This window comes from Oncorhynchus masou, chromosome 2, assembly GCF_036934945.1.
Source record: "Oncorhynchus masou masou isolate Uvic2021 chromosome 2, UVic_Omas_1.1, whole genome shotgun sequence".
Taxonomy (NCBI): Eukaryota; Metazoa; Chordata; class Actinopteri; order Salmoniformes; family Salmonidae; genus Oncorhynchus; species Oncorhynchus masou.
In genome coordinates, this window is record NC_088213.1 from 16,310,299 (window position 1) to 16,327,565 (window position 17,267).

The window sequence follows — 17,267 nt, forward strand, 5'->3', positions numbered from 1 at the left end:
TTCTTTAGAAAAAAATTATTGACTGAGTCAAAGATACACTTTAGTAGAGGCATTCAGCTACAGTTGTTGTAATTGCTTTTTTTGTCCTTGTTATAATGAAAAACAGCATGCAATGTGGGGTCGTTAGTAGTTGAATTAAATCGATTTGTTAGTTTTGTGACGTTACTTTTTATAATCTAAATTCCTATATAAAAGGGCATAGAGGGGCATTGTGTTGAGCACTGAATGATAAAGTAAAGAAATAGGTTAGTCTGTGTAGTGAAATAGAAGGAAACAACTTAACATTCTTCAGGCAAGAAGAATGATGGCAGCTCACACACATTAAATATCCTGCATTTGTGAAATTCAAATCGAGCCTCCAATCTCCAGAAGGCTCAATTTTTTTGAACCCACTTATAGTTAAATTGCAATACTCCTATGAGTACCCGCTAAAGAGACAGGCTCTTAGTCACTTCGAGATTGTTCATAGAATTTGAAGACTGTATAGAGAAGCAAGACCATCTGTGCTCAAATTCCAACCTCAAATGGCCTAAAAGTGAATTAATGGCAGAAGCGTCTCATTTAATACGGGAGGGTCTCTTGTGAATAAAAAGATGGTGCCTGAGCAGATGTCAACACATCAGAATTTGGTGCAGCTTGTTACCAGGGTAGGCCTCATCCTGCATTAATCTATACTGCTAAATGGTCTCTCCAAACCCATGATTTACAGTGGGATGTTAATTGTCCACATGTTGCCATCCATGGCAGAAGATTCATTGTAGACACTTGGTCATCATCATTATACTATAGGAAAAAGAAATCACAAGCAGAAATTCTAATAAGTATTCAGGGGATTCTTTTCCACTAACGTGCCCATTGAAATCACATTGTATTTGTCACACACGCCGAAGACAACAGACGTAGACCTTACAGTGAAATACCAACAATTACGTTTTAAGAAATAAAATAAAAAGTTAATAATTAGAGAGCAGCAGTAAAAATAACAATAGAGAGACTATATTTAGAGGGTACCGATACAGAGTCAATGTGCGGGGGCACCAGTTAGTCGAGGTAATTGAAGTAATATGTACATGAAGGTAGAGTTATTAAGGTGACTATGCATAGATAATAACAGAGAGCAGTGTAAAATAGGGGGGCAATGCAAATAGTCTGGGAAGCCATTTGATTAGATATTCAGGAGTCTTATGGCTTGGGGGTAGAATCTGTTTAGAAGCCTCTTGGACCTAAAATTTGGTGCTCCGGTACCACTTGCCGTGTGGTAGCAGAGAGAACAGTCTATGACGAGGAAGGCTGGAGTCTTTGACAATTTTTAGGGCCTTCCTCTGACACCGCCTGGTATAGAGGTCCTGGATGACAGGAAGCTTAGCCCCAGTGATGTACTGGGCTGTACACACTACCCTCTGTAGTGCCATGCTGTCGGAGGCCGAGCAATTGCCGTACCAGGCAGTGATGCAACTCGTCAGGATGCTCTTGATGGTGCAGCTGTAGAAAGTTTTGAGGATCTCAGGACCCATGCCAAATCTTTTCATTCTCCTGAGGGGGAATAGGTTTTGTCGTGCCCTCTTCACGACTGTCTTGGTGTGCTTGGACCATGTTAGATTGTTGGTGTTGTGGATGCCAAGGAACTTGAAGCTCTCAACCTGTTCCACTACAGCCCGGTCGAGGAGAATGGGCACGTGCTTGGTCCTCCTTTTCCTGTAGTCCACAATCATCTCCTTTGTCATGATCACGTTGAGGGAGAGGTTGTTGTACTTGCACCATACGGTCAGGTCTCTGACCTCCCCCCTATATGCTGTCTCGTCGTTGTCGGTGATCAGGCCTACCACTATTGTGTCATCGGCAAACTTAATGATGGTGTTGGAGTCGTGTCTGGCCGTGCAGTCATGAGATATTCTTAGGTTTTGACCTTAAACTTGTTTAATAAACGAGTGAACAAAACAAAAAGGGTCGTTCCATGAAGTCTAATTTGTAATCATCTTTGGGAATTCAGCCACATCATGCCAGTCTTCAATCATAGTAATGAATGACACATGCACTCAGAGGCATACAGATGCCCCAACTGGCATGAGTTATTCGAATTTAACACGTTCAAAATCCCAAGTTGTCATCTCATCTCCAAATTCTAAAACTGGACTGCACGCCTGGTAGACAGTGAATCGCAATGCTGTGGTCAATACCAAATAAGTAATTAGCTGCTCCTCTGGACCAATCAAAAGTTGGGAACCAGTGAGGCAAGACTGAGGTCATTTCAGATCTCTTTTTGGCCCCTTTTTTTAAAGCTGGGATCAAACTCTGAAGGAGTTTAAACACAGCATATACAAGCATATACAGGAGAGAGCCTACAGTACATTACATAAGCCACAACTAATGATAATGAACAATTTGTCTTTCCTCCAGGGTAGGATTATGAAGATTTATACTTGGAGTATTGGCAAAAGTCCCATATAAACACTGGGCCTATTGGGACTGCCCTAGACACGCTGGGCAGAAACTCATTTTCTATGAGAAAGATGAGATGAATACTAGCAGCATGTTTTCACTTCTCCCCAAGCTAAGGGGGAACCTCAGCAATGATCACTGAAAACATAACAGTGGGGGGCTTCAGTAGTTTTGTTTTCTTCATACTGACTTACATGCCCCACATCTGTGAAGCCTTTCGGAAGTTCAATAGCCTGACTACAAGATGCTGCTCTCTCTAAGCCCTAATGCAGAGTACCAAGGAACTTAAGCAACCTCTTCCTCAGTCCACGTGGGGTAAGTCAGGCTGAAAGTGAACAACATTAGCATTCTGTGCGATCATCACTTATCAGGAAAGATGCTGGTTGAGTAAATAGCAAGCAGAGCAGACACTGAAAACAATAACCAACTATACTGAACAAAAATATAAAACGCAACATGGAAAGTGTTCCATGTGCATTTATCCAAGATAATCCATCCACCTGACAGATGTGGCATATCAAGAAGCTGTTTAAACAGCATGATCATCACACAGGTGCACCTTGTGCTGGGGACAATAAAAGGGCACTCTAAAGTGTGCAGTTTTTTTTCACACAACGCCACAGATGTCTCAAGTTGAGGGAGTCTACAATTGGCATGCTGACTGCAGGAATGTCGACCAGAGCTGTGGCCAGAAAATTGAATGTTCATTTCTCTACCATAAGCCACCTCCAACATCATTGTAGAGAATTTGGCAGTACGTCCAACCGGCATCACAACCGCAGACCACATGTAACCACACCAGCCCAGGACCTCCACATCCGGCTTCTTCACCTGTGGGATCGTCTGAGACCAGCTACCCGGACAGCTGATGAAACTGAGGAGTATTTCTGTCTGTAATAATGCCCTTTTGTGAGGAAAAACTCATTCTGATTGGCTGAGCCTAGCTCCCCAGTGGGTGGACCTGGCTCCCATATGGGTGGGCCTATGTCTCCCAGGTGCACCCTTGGCTGCGCCCCTGCCCAGTCATGTGAAATCCATAGATTAGGACCTAATTAATTCATTTAAATTGACTGATTTCCATATATGAACCGTAAGAGGGTAAAATCGTTGAAATTGTTGCATGTTTGAATTATATTTTTGTCCAGTATAGAATAGGTCAGGTCTGATTCAGAGTGATCAAGACAGCCCTCTCTCAAGGGTCTTGAGTATCTACTCAACAAATAATTGCAGTGAATTGAAAAGGAAAGAATAAACAGTGCATCCGTCTTGACAATGCCAGATTGGAAATATTGCCACACAGATAATGAAATTAAATATAAAATAAAAGCTTTTAGGTGAACTAACCCCCCCCCCCCCCCCCCTTAGTAGCTCTGACTTTGCTGATTGCCACTTTGAGGAAAACTGACTGTGATATGTGGTTGTCCCACATAGCTATTTTCAGATGAATGCAACTGTAAGTCTCTCTGGATACGAACGTCTGATAAATGACTAAAATGTCTAAATAAACATATTCATCAGCTAGCAAACAATGCATTATGGATGAAAACCCCCGAGAAACAAATAACAAAATAAACCATATTCACAAGAAGCCGTCAGGGAGTAATATTTTGGGGCACCTGCTGTCTTAAAAATGCCCTTTAAACAGTTACGCAATGCTCTCATTATTGCATTATCTCTCCCATCACTGGCTAGCGCAAATGTGCCCTATATCCTGAGGTAGAGAGTAAATGCTACGAACACATAACAGATAGGACAGTTGACACCGGAAAATCTGTGAAACATTTGCATAATGCAAGCACACAAGAGTGTCAGATAACCCCTTTGACCTCTGGTTGCGTTGCAGACAAAGGACTAATTGAGAGTTCTCTACTCGGGGACATAGATCCTCTGAATAACTCAAAGGACACACACCCAGTCTTGGCTAACAGACTGCTCTGAATAACTCAAAGGACACACACCCAGCCTTAGCTGACAGACAACTTCAGTACGACAAGAGGCTGGACATCAAGCATAACCTCACCTTAGTAGAATCATATCCATTTAGTGGTCTGCCATTGACTGTAAAAGATCATAAAAAATGTATGTAGCCTTCCATGTCCCTTATATAATGCAGCATAGGACTATAGTGTAACACTGGAAACACTGAAAAGACATTGATTGTTAACTGTAAGTGGATGGGACAGGCCCACTGGAACTCATTAATATGCCAACTGCGAGAGCTTCCAGGAAGAGACTGAATAAATACAGAGGCTCAAGCCAAGTACAGATGTTGGATATACACTACCAAATCAAATCAAATTTTATTTGTCACATACACATGGTTAGCAGATGTTAATGCGAGTGTAGCGAAATGCTTGTGCTTCCAGTTCCGACAATGCAGTAATAACCAACAAGTAATCTAACTAACAATTCCAAAACTAACTCTTATACACAGTGTAAGGAGATAAAGAATATGTACATAAAGATATGAATGAGTGATGGTGCAGAGCAGCATAGGCAAGATACAGTAGATGGTATCGAGTACAGTATATACATATGAGATGAGTATGTCAACAAAGTGGCATAGTTAAAGTGGCTAGTGATACATGTATTACATAAGGATGCAGTAGATGATAGAGTACAGTATATACGTATACATATGAGATGAATAATGTAGGGTATGTAAACATTATATTAGGTAGCATTGTTTAAAGTGGCTAGTGATATATTTTACATCCTTTCCCATCAATTCCCATTATTGAAGTGGCTGGAGTTGAGTCAGTGTGTTGGCAGCAGCCACTCAATGTTAGTGGTTGCTGTTTAACAGTCTGATGGCCTTGAGATAGAAGCTGTTTTTCAGTCTCTCGGTCCCAGCGTTGATGCACCTGTACTGACCTCGCCTTCTGGATGAAAGCGGGGTGAACAGGCAGTGGCTCGGGTGGGTGTTGTCCTTGATGATCTTTATGGCCTTCCTGTAACATCGGGTGGTGTAGGTGTCCTGGAGGGCAGGTAGTTTGCCCCCGGTGATACGTTGTGCAGACCTCACTACCCTCTGGAGAGCCTTACGGTTGTGGGCGGAGCAGTTGCCGTACCAGGCGGTGATACAGCCCGCCAGGATGCTCTCAATTGTGCATCTGTAGAAGTTTGTGAGTGCTTTTGGTGACAAGCCGAATTTCTTCAGCCTACTGAGGTTGAAGAGGCGCTGCTGCGCCTTCTTCACGATGCTGTCTGTGTGAGTGGACCAATTCAGTTTGTCTGTGATGTGTATGCCAAGGAACTTAAAACTTACTACCCTCTCCACTACTGTTCCATCGATGTGGATAGGGGGGTGTTCCCTCTGCTGTTTCCTGAAGTCCACAATCATCTCCTTAGTTTTGTTGACGTTGAGTGTGAGGTTATTGTCTTGACACCACACTCCGAGGGCCCTCACCTCCTCCCTGTAGGCCGTCTCGTCGTTGTTGGTAATCAAGCCTACCACTGTTGTGTCGTCCGCATACTTGATGATTGAGTTGGAGGCGTGCGTTGCCGCGCAGTCGTGGGTGAACAGGGAGTACAGGAGAGGGCTCAGAACGCACCCTTGTGGGTCCCCAGTGTTGATGATCAGCGGGGTGGAGATGTTGTTGCCTACCCTCACCACCTGGGGGCGGCCCGTCAGGAAGTCCAGTACCCAGTTGCACAGGGCGGGGTCGAGACCCAGGGTCTCGAGCTTGATGACGAGCTTGGAGGGTACTATGGTGTTAAATGCCGAGCTGTAGTCGATGAACAGCATTCTCACATAGGTATTCCTCTTGTCCAGCTGGGTTAGGGCAGTGTGCAGTGTGGTTGAGATTGCGTCGTCTGTGGACCTATTTGGGCGGTAAGCAAATTGGAGTGGGTCTAGGGTGTCAGGTAGGGTGGAGGTGATATGGTCCTTGACTAGTCTCTCAAAGCACTTCATGATGACGGCTGCAGTGAAGGAGAGACCGCATGTTTCCGTTGCAGGCCGTGTCAGTGGCACTGTATTGTCCTCAAAGCGGGCAAAAAAGTTATTTTGTCTGCCTGGGAGCAAGACATCCTGGTCCGTGACTGAGCTGGATTTCATCTTGTAGTCTGTGATTGACTGTAGACCCTGCCACATACCTCTTGTGTCTGAGCCGTTGAATTGAGATTCTACTTTGTCTCTATACTGACGCTTAGCTTGTTTGATAGTCTTACGGAGGGAATAGCTGCACTGTTTGTATTTGGTCATATTACCAGTCACCTTGCCCTGATTAAAAGCAGTGGTTCGCGCTTTCAGTTTCACGCGAATGCTGCCATCAATCCACGGTTTCTGGTTAGGGAATGTTTTAATCGTTGCTATGGGAATGACATCTTCAACGCACGTTCTAATGAACTCGCACACCGAACCATTAAAACGTTTGGGGTCACTGAGAAATGTCATTGTTTTTGAAAGAAAAGCACATTTTTTTGTCCATTAAAATAACATCAAATTGATCAGAAATACAGTGTAGACATTGCTAATGTTGTAAATGACTATTGTAGCTGATTTTTATGGAATATCTACATAGGCATACAGAGGCCCATTATCAGCAACCATCACTCCTGTGTTCCAATGGCACGATGTGTTAGCTAATCCAAGTCAATAATTTAAAAAGGCTAATTGATCATTAGCACAGCTGAAAACTGTTGCCCTGATTAAAAATGCAATAAAACTGGCCTTCTTTAGACTCGTTGAGTATCTGGAGCAGCCGCATTTGTGGGTTCGATTACAGGCACAAAATGGCCAGAAACAAAGACCTTTCTTCTGAAACTCGTCAGTCTATTCTTGTTCTGAGAAATGAAGGCTATTCCTGGCTCTAACCAGAATTGAAAGAGTACATTAGAGTGTCTAGTTTGAGAAAGACACCTCACAAGTCCTCAACTGGCAGCTTCATTAAATAGTACCAGCAAAACACCACTCTTACTGTCAACAGTGTTGAAGCGACTCCGGGATGCTGGCCTTCTAGGCAGAGTCGCAAAGAAAAAGCAATATCTCAGACTGGCCAACAAAAAGAAAATATTAAGATGGGAAAAAGAACACAGACACTGGACAGAGGAACTCTGTCTAGAAGGACAGCATCCCGAAGTCGCCTCTTCACTGTTGACGTTGAGTCTGGTGTTTTGCGGGTACTATTTAATGAAGCTGCCTTGTTAAAAGTACATTTTCTTTCCTCGTTAATGCATTTGAGCCAATCAGTTGTGTTGTGACAAGGTAGGGGTGGTATACAGAAGATAACCCTATTTGGTAAAATACCAAGTCCATATTATGGCAAGAACAGCTCAAATAAGCAAAGAGAAACAACAGTCCATCATTCCTTTAGGACATGAAGGTCAATCAATCCGGGAACATTTTAAGAACTTTGAAAGTTTATTCAAGTGAAGTCCCAACAACCATCAAGAACTATGATGAAAATGGCTCTCATGAGGACCGCCACAGGAAAGGAAGACCCAGAGTTACATCTGCTGCAGAGGATAACATCATTAGTTACCAGCCTCAGAAATTGCAGCCCAAATAAATGCTTCACAGAGTTCAAGTAACAGACATCTCAACATCAACTGTTCAGAGTAGACTGCGTGAAATCCGGCCTTCATGGTCGAATTGCTGCTAAGAGGCCACTACTAAAGGACACCAATAAGAAGAAGAAACTTGCTTGGGCCAAGAAACACGAGCAATGGACATTAGACAGGTGGAAATCGTTCCATTGGTCTGATGAGTCCAAATGTGAGATTTTTGGATCTAACCACCGTGTCTTTGTGAATAGGTGAATGGATGAGTAGGTGAACGGATGATCTCCGCATGCGTGGTTCCCACCGTGAAGCATGGAGGCGGAGGTGTGATGGTGCTTTGCTGGTGACATTGTCTGTGATTTATTTAGAATTCAAGGCACACTTAACCAGTATGGCGACCACAGCATTCTGCAACGATATGCCATCCCATCTGGTTTGCCCTTATTGGGACTATCATTTGTTTTTTAACAGGGCAATTACCCAACACACCTCCAGGCTGTGTAAGAGCTATTTGACCAAGACGGAGAGTGATGGAGTGCTGCATCAGATGACCTGGCCTCCACAATCACCCGACCTCAAATTGAGAATGTTTGGGATGAGTTGGAACGCAGAGTGAAGGAAAATGTGGGAACTCCTTCAAGACTGCTGGAAAAACATTCCAGTTGAAGCTGGTTGAGAGAATGCCAAGAGTGTGCAAAGCTGTCAAGGCAAAGGGTGGCTACTTTTAAGAATCTAAAATATATTTTGGATTTGTTTAACATTTTTTGGGTTACTACATGATTCAGTATGTTATTTCATAGTTTGTCTTCACTATCATTCTACAATGTAGAACATAGTAAAAATAAAGAAAAACCCTTGAATGAGTGTGTCCAAACTTTTGACTGGTACTGTGTACACACACACACACACCTCTTGATTTTTTCTATATTTTGCTGCGTTAGTCTTATTCTAAAATTGATTAAACTGTCCCCCCCCCCCACAATCTACAATCAATAACCCATAATGACAGAGCAAAAACTGTTTTTTACAAATTTTTGCTAACTTCTACAATTTTTAAATGCAAATATTGCATTTGCATAAGTATTCAGACCCTTTACTCAGTACTTTGTTGAAGCACCTTTGGCAGCGATTACAGCATTGGGTCGTCTTGGGCATGACACAAAGCTTGGCACACCTGTACTTGGGGAGTTTCTCCCATTCTTTTCTGCAGATCCTCTCAAGCTTTGTCTGGATGGGGAGCATTGCTGCATAGCTATTTTCTGGTCTCTTCAGCGATGTTTGATAGGGTTCAAGTCCGTGCTCTGGCTGGGCCACTCAGAGACTTGTCCCAAAGCCACTCCTGCATTGTCTTGGCTGTGTGTTTGGGGTCCTTGTCCTGTCGGAAAGTGAGCCTTCAGCCTCAGTCTGAGGTCCTGAGTGCTCTGGAGCAGGTTTTCATCAAGGATCTCTCTGTACTTTGCTCCGTTCATCTTTCCCTCGATCCTGACTAGTCTCCCAGTCCCTGCCGCTGAAAAACATCCCCACAGCATGATGCTACCACCACCATGCTTCACTGTAGGGATGGTGCCAGGTCCAGATGTGAAGCTTGTTATTCAGGCCAAAGAGTACAATCTTGGTTTCATCAGACCAGATAATCTTGTTTCTCATGGTCTGAGAGTCCTTTAGGTGCCTTCTAGCAAACTCCAAGTGGTCTGTCATGTGCATTTTACAGAGGGGTGGCTTCCGTCTGGCCACTCTACCATAAAGGCCTGATTGATGGAGTGCTGCAGAGATGGTTGTCCTTCTGGAAGATTCTCCCATCTCCACAGAGGAACTCTGGAGCTCTCTAAGAGTGACCATCGGGTTGTTCGTCACCTCCCTGACCAAGGCCCTATTCCCCCAATTGCTCAGTTTGGCCAACCAGCCAGCTCTAGGAAGAGTCTTGGTGATTCCAAACTCCTTCCATTTAAGAATGATGGAGGCCACTGTGTTCTTGTGTACCTTCAATGCTGCAGAAATGTTTTGGTACCCTTCCCCAGGTCTGTGCCTCCACACAATCCTGTCTCTGAGCTCTACGGACAATTTCTTCGACCTCATGGCTTGGTTTTTGCTCTGACAACTGTGGGACCTTATATAGACAGGTGTGAGCCTTTCCAAATCATGTCCAGTCAATTGAATTTACCACAGGTGGACTCCTATCAAGCTGTAGAAACATCTCAAGGATGATCAATGGAAACAGGATGAACCAGAGCTCAATTTCAAGTCTCATAGCAAAGGGTCTGAATACTTAAAGGTATATCTGTTTTTTATTTGTATTAAATTTGCTTTTCACATTGTCATTATGGGGTCTTGTGTGTAGTTTGATGAGGGGAAAAAAAGATGTAATCAATTTTAGAATAAAATAAATGTGGAAAAAGGCCTGAATACACTACACAACATTGAATGGTTCCAGATGGCGGCTTGCCAAACCTTTAAATGTACAATCTTAACCTCACCCATAACCCTTAACCTAACATTCTCCAAATTAGTCATTTTAGAACAAATTCCTATTTTCAATGACGGCCTAGGAACAGTGGGTTAACTGCCTTGTTCAAGGGCAGAATGACAGATTTTTACCATGTCAGCTCGGGGATTTGATCTTGCAACCTTCCGGTTACTAGTCCAACGTTCTAACCACTAGGCTACCTGCCACCCCGCCCCTATGCCACACTTAAAATATGTACTATGCAGAAATCGCTCTGCCCTTTCCTAGTTGCTAAAATTCTAATAGTTTGCCTAATTTCAGTTTATGTGACAAAACAAGCAAGTATATTGTAGAGAATCATTGTACCATCTAAGCCGTTGTGAAATATATTTTACATAACCAAAAATATTGTATTTTCAGCTGTTTGAAGCTGATGTACAAAACCGAAAGTAAAAGATGCAAAAACAAAACAAAACGAGAAGCATAGAAATAGCACATAAAGAACAGTCCTGCAGCTTCTCAGACTTGCCTTCAATGAGAATGACAGATCTATAACTCGTATTTCTATGTCAATTTTATCCGGAAGCCCAAAAAGTTACATATTGCAGCATTAACCTTTGGATCTGCCGGCTGAATATCCACTTCCTATTCATAGCCTTCACTGCCATTCAGAATAGTGATTGAATAGTCAATATTCAGTGACATAATTAAATAACCAGTCCGGCCAGAACAGTATTTATGCTGCAGTCAAAAGCTATGGATGTTTGTGGAGTCTGGTCATCGCCCTCTGCTCTCCTGGCGATTAAGCTGCGACTCTCTCCATTGCACTGCCCTCCTAACTTCAGGACACCGCTGTTATATAGGTGGGAAACTTCTCCCAAAACCTATTTCAGTGAGTCAGCCAGCCACGATGCAGACAGATGGTCTTATTCCTAGAGGCACTCTTGGGAAACCGAAGGAGTATCAGCCCACAACATTGCCTTTTGCTTTAGTTCCCCTTGAGTGCTCTGTCGTTTGGCTAAAACCATTTGGGACTTGGATGCAAACCATTTACCCTTCATTCTAATTAACTAAATACGTATCCAATCTGAAAGTCAGACTGCGTTTCTACATGGCACCTTTGAAAGTGCCAGTTACACATTCGCAGACTTGTCTTGGACGAAATGGCCAATTAACTTTCTCCCTTTGGAAAGGCCAGAAGTATCCCTTTACACGGTTTGAAAATGGCAGATTTGGACACCAATAAGTACCGAAATTAGAACTCAGTGGCTGTACAGTAACATGGTATACATGACGTCAGAGCTCAGGCTCTCTGCTTCACAGCTGTTTGTTTGTTTGTCGTTGTTGTCTGAGTAAGGGAAATGCTGTAAATTAAGACTCAATGTATTTTGAAAGTTGAGAATCATAATGAAATACAAGCAAGCCAAACACCTCTGACTCCAGATGTGCACTTCATATATATATATTAGTTTTATGATATGTAGTGCCAACATTTATGATCGCTATGTCTGATGTACAGTTTCAAGATGTTATGGCATTATACCCTGGGTTGCTCTGAACAGAATGAGCCTGTGTTTGTTGTATTGTAAAGAAAATGTTCCATGGACCACACATCTGAATGCACTCATGACTCCATTCTATGTGCACCAAAATGACCATCTGCTTCTCTGAATTGCCTTGTGAAAGCCTAATACTGTAAGATCATATTTTATCATTTAGCTAGTCATGTTGGCAATAGAAGCTTTCAAACGATGTCCACCTGATCCAGATCATGATTTATAATGGATCGTGTTTGAATCGTTTAGACAACAACAGCAATTGTTTGAAGGCGTGGATGCTTGGCTGTGTTCCAAAGAGTGTGTGTTCTAATTCCTCATTGACACAGCTAGGAAAGATCACAAAGCACCTCATAGTTGAAGACTGAGTCATAAAAGTGTGATGGAATGACTTAGGAACTGTGCACACTTTGTGGCCACTTGGAGACGCCAGTTAGACTTCTCACTCAAACTCCTGTCATTATTTTGTCTTATGTGGCACCTTCCCCAAATTCTCCAAGAATATTCTTATGTTACTGAATGTATCCAGAGCATTTTCAGATTTCGTTTTGAACAAATGCGGCGGAAAAGTACAAGTTAATTTAAAATGCACATCGAATCAACAGTGTAAGGTTTGAATTCAGTCTTGTGTTAGGTGAACTGTTTTGTCCTCACCTTTAGTCTAATAATGTTCCCATAAATGCCAAACTGTTCCCTTTTCATTGCTACCATGGTTATGCATTCCATATTCCTTCTGTAAGAACCATTTCAATGTATCCCTATCCATACAGGCCAATTCCCAGGAGTGTAAAAGCATAGGCAATGCAGAGGTTACTCCTCATGAGTCATAGAATCCTTGCAGCACATCAGTTTTCCACTCCATTTCAGAGGGTCTTTTTTAAGCCAGTACAGTCAATGTAATTACTGAATTACTACACAGCCTTTGATCCTTGAGAATTATATTCCAGATGAGGGCAACTTGATTAAAAACGTTTCATCCTTTGCAGAATTTCGGCAAGAGCACATTCAAGTACCTTTTGGTTGACTTTAATGACAAGTTAATAATTAATTCTGTCCTGTTTAATAATTGATTCTGGCCGGCAGAATTTGCGAGCCAAAAGACACTTTATAACTACTGAATAGCAAAGCATTAGCGTACGAATAGTCTGTACATTAAGATTCTTTACTCATCCAAACCATTTGTAATTGATTATCATGTGGTTGCTTTCTGGTTCAACTGAAGAAGGTTAGAGACCCAAGAGAAATACGCATTGAGGTATACAGGAGCACGTCACAGAAAAACATCAAAGACTTTTTGAAAACTTTGACATGATATAAAATGCAATCTGGACAAGCATTACCACCCAATTTTCCTTTTGCACTATGGAATTATGTGTAACTGCATCACTCCATGACCCTTAAGCCAGTTTAAGTAAGAAAACGCAGGTAATATTATTCAGAAAACATTAACATGAGGGATTTTCCTGTCGATCATTGCATTTGTAAAAAATTGAATATAATTTAAAGTTTTAAATATGCGTTCCACAGGGACTAGTTAAAGTAAGAAACTGTCAAAGTATTTCCTGTAAAAGTAGATGGAACAAGATGACTGGATGGTTCAATGAATACAGTAGAAGAAAATAAAGAGTGTCAGTGATTTCCACGTTCTGTCGAGTGATTGAAGCTCGTTGTTACTGTGTGGATCGAAGTTACCCCATTTGAGACTTGCTTCTTTGAGGTAGAAAGACGTTTTTCTCATAGCCTGTGGAAATTCACTGCTACAGTAAGCAATGTAAGGAATTCTCAAATGCCTGGTGAAAGCTCTCTTATACAAAATTATCCTTTTAAACTTCAAACTTACCATTAATGAAGGCAGTGTTGGATTACTGTCAAATCGGAATAATTAGCTGGAAATGTTTTCCTCTGAGTATGACTATGTTGCATCTTTGAGGGGTTCATGTGGGTTCAATGTTTCCTTCAGAGGGTGATGAGTGAATCATGCTCAACAATAATCAGCCACAAAATTCAACAAGGCCTTGTATTAGAAATACCCTCCACTCAGGGATTCCACACTGTTGGCATCCTTCACTCCCCTCCACTCAGGGATTCCATGCCGTTGGCATCCTTCACTAGCCTCCACTCAGGGATTCCATGCCGTTGGCATCCTTCAGTACCCTCCACTCAGGGATTCCACGCTGTTGGCATCCTTCACTCCCCTCCACTCAGGGATTCCATGCTGTTGGCATCCTTCACTCCCCTCCACTCAGGGATTCCATGCCGTTGGCATCCTTCACTCCCCTCCACTCAGGGATTCCATGCCGTTGGCATCCTTCAGTACCCTCCACTCAGGGATTCCACGCTGTTGGCATCCTTCACTCCCCTCCACTCAGGGATTCCATGCCGTTGGCATCCTTCACTCCCCTCCACTCAGGGATTCCATGCCGTTGGCATCCTTCACTCCCCTCCACTCAGGGATTCCATGCCGTTGGCATCCTTCACTCCCCTCCACTCAGGGATTCCAAGCTGTTGGCATCCTTCACTCCCCTCCACTCAGGGATTCCATGCCGTTGGCATCCTTCACTAGCCTCCACTCAGGGATTCCACGCTGTTGGCATCCTTCACTCCCCTCCACTCAGGGATTCCATGCCGTTGGCATCCTTCACTACCCTCCACTCAGGGATTCCATGCCTTTGGCATCCTTCACTACCCTCCACTCAGGGATTCCATGCTGTTGGCATCCTTCACTACCCTCTACTCAGGGATTCCATGCCGTTGGCATCCTTCACTACCCTCCACTCAGGGATTCCATGCTGTTGGCATCCTCCACTACCCTCCACTCAGGGATTCCATGCCGTTGGCATCCTTCAATACCCTCCACTCAGGGATTCCATGCTGTTGGCATCCTTCACTACCCTCCACTCAGGGATTCCATGCTGTTGGCATCCTTCACTACCCTCCACTCAGGGATTCCATGCTGTTGGCATCCTCCTCTACCCTCCACTCAGGGATTCCATGCTGTTGGCATCCTTCACTACCCTCCACTCAGGGATTCCATGCTGTTGGCATCCTCCACTACCCTCCACTCAGGGATTCCATGCCGTTGGCATCCTTCAATACCCTCCACTCAGGGATTCCATGCTGTTGGCATCCTCCACTACCCTCCACTCAGGGATTCCATGCTGTTGGCATCCTCCTCTACCCTCCACTCAGGGATTCCATGCTGTTGGCATCCTTCACTCCCCTCCACTCAGGGATTCCATGCGGCTGGCATCCTTCACTACCCTCCACTCAGGGATTCCATAGTTTCACCACAACACCCTTTTAATGTTGTTGGTTGTGACTCACGCTAAAATAGTAATGTTCTTGGTTATGACTCAAACTAAAATAGTAATAAACAACAATTAACCTCCAATATACTTTATAAAGAAATCAAGACCAAAGTTGGATTCACACCTGGGTCTTTAAAATTGTCATTTTTGAAAGTTCAAAGCTCAAAACCATTGTCCAGGTTTTAATTATCTAGTGAAGTAGTACATTGTAACATGACCCATAAGAGACTAAGCAAAGCCAGTCATGCATGATAACCTGGATGTGTTGTAAATAGTAGGCCAGTAGGATATAATGATCTCCATCTCTGGGTAAACATCCATAGTAGCCAACCACCATTATTGGTGTCTTACCTGTCCCGCAGGTGGCACTGCACTCAGTCCATGAGCCATACTTCCAGAAGAAACCGGGGATAGGGATGTCATTGTCTGAGTCCAGAAGAGTCTCTCTATGGATGGTGTACTCATAACGCACCCCTGGGTTGGTCTCCTGGAAGAGTAGCTGTAGAACACATCGGATCAATCAGAATGAGACAGATGAGACAGCATGAAAACAGACAGCACAAGACAGACAGCACGAGACGAGACAGATGCCATGAGAGACAAGACAGATACCATGAGAGACGAGACAGATACCATGAGAGACGAGACAGATACCATGAGAGACGAGACAGATACCATGAGAGACGAGACAGATACCATGAGAGACGAGACAGACAGACAGACAGCATGAGACAAACAGCATGAGATAGACAAGACAGACAGTATGAGACAGACGAGACAGAATGAGACAGCATGAGACAAACAGCATGAGATAGACAAGACAGACAGTATGAGACAGACGAGACAGAATGAGACAGCATGAGACAGCATGAGACAGACAGACAGCATGAGACAGACAGACAGCATGAGACAGACAGACAGCATGAGACAGACGAGACAGCATGAGACAGACGAGACAGCATGAGACAGCATGAGACAGACGAGACAGCATGAGACAGCATGAGACAGACGAGACAGACGAGACAGACAAGACAGCATGAGACAGCATGAGACAGACGAGACAGACGAGACAGCATGAGACAGACGAGACAGACGAGACAGACGAGACAGACGAGACAGACGAGACAGACGAGACAGACGAGACAGCATGAGACAGCATGAGACAGCATGAGAGACGAGACAGACAAAAGCATAAAACACACAAACTAAAAGCTCAAACAGTCAACAGGTCATTGCTGCTTCGGATCACATATTTCTTGAAGTGAGTGATGTTGAAGGGTTTGTTGTTTGGTGGGTACTGTGTGTGTGTGTACTATGTGTATGTGTCATGTGGTATGGGGGGGGCATGCCTTTTGGGGAGTGTGTGGAATGTGCTCATGTTAGTGGTTTGAGGTGTGTGTGGCTAATATGTATTTAGGAGATTGGATTGGGTGGTGGATGATCCCACAGGAGGGGGGCATATTCCAGCCAACAGCACAATCACGTACCAATTTCCACTTTAATTTCTGGACCAAGCATCATTGGGAGGCCCTGAGCTGATCTCAGCTATCCAAACAGACAGGATGTAAAGTTAGAACATGTCAGCTTGGGACAGCACCGGGAGACTGCCAGGGCACAGAGTCTGTTGGCTGTGATACCCAGTGATACGCTGCCTGTACCCTAATCTTGCACAGGCAGTAAGCAATAACTCATGTTGCATACTTCATAGAGCAGGGCTCTCCAACCTTTTCTAGCATGAGAACTACTTTAAATGAAACATGTCCCAAGCTACACATTCTTTCTAGCTTTCAAGTAGGAACATTCCTCTTTTCTCTCCCCTGCAACTCTTCACTAGGAGAAAGTAGTGCACTGTTTTTTCTGTCAATATACCTGGTAAAATAACGGTTAATAAACAACTAACTGGAGCCCTATAAAATCTGAAACACCCCACCATTATGTTTTATCGTTTCCCAAATTATGTTCAGTTAAAAATGTCCTGGTTTTTCACTCTTAAAATTACTTTGATTCATAGAGAAA

The 17,267-nt window shown here is 43.5% G+C and overlaps 1 protein-coding gene across 1 annotated transcript in view; it reads right to left on the reverse strand.

Annotated features, from left to right (window-relative positions):
• The window catches only part of LOC135556025 (A disintegrin and metalloproteinase with thrombospondin motifs 7), a 196,118-nt gene that overhangs the window by 54,633 nt on the left and 124,218 nt on the right, over positions 1-17,267 (reverse strand). The window contains 1 exon segment of the mRNA XM_064988891.1: positions 15,603-15,750. Within this exon segment, the coding sequence (XP_064844963.1) occupies positions 15,603-15,750 (148 nt within the window).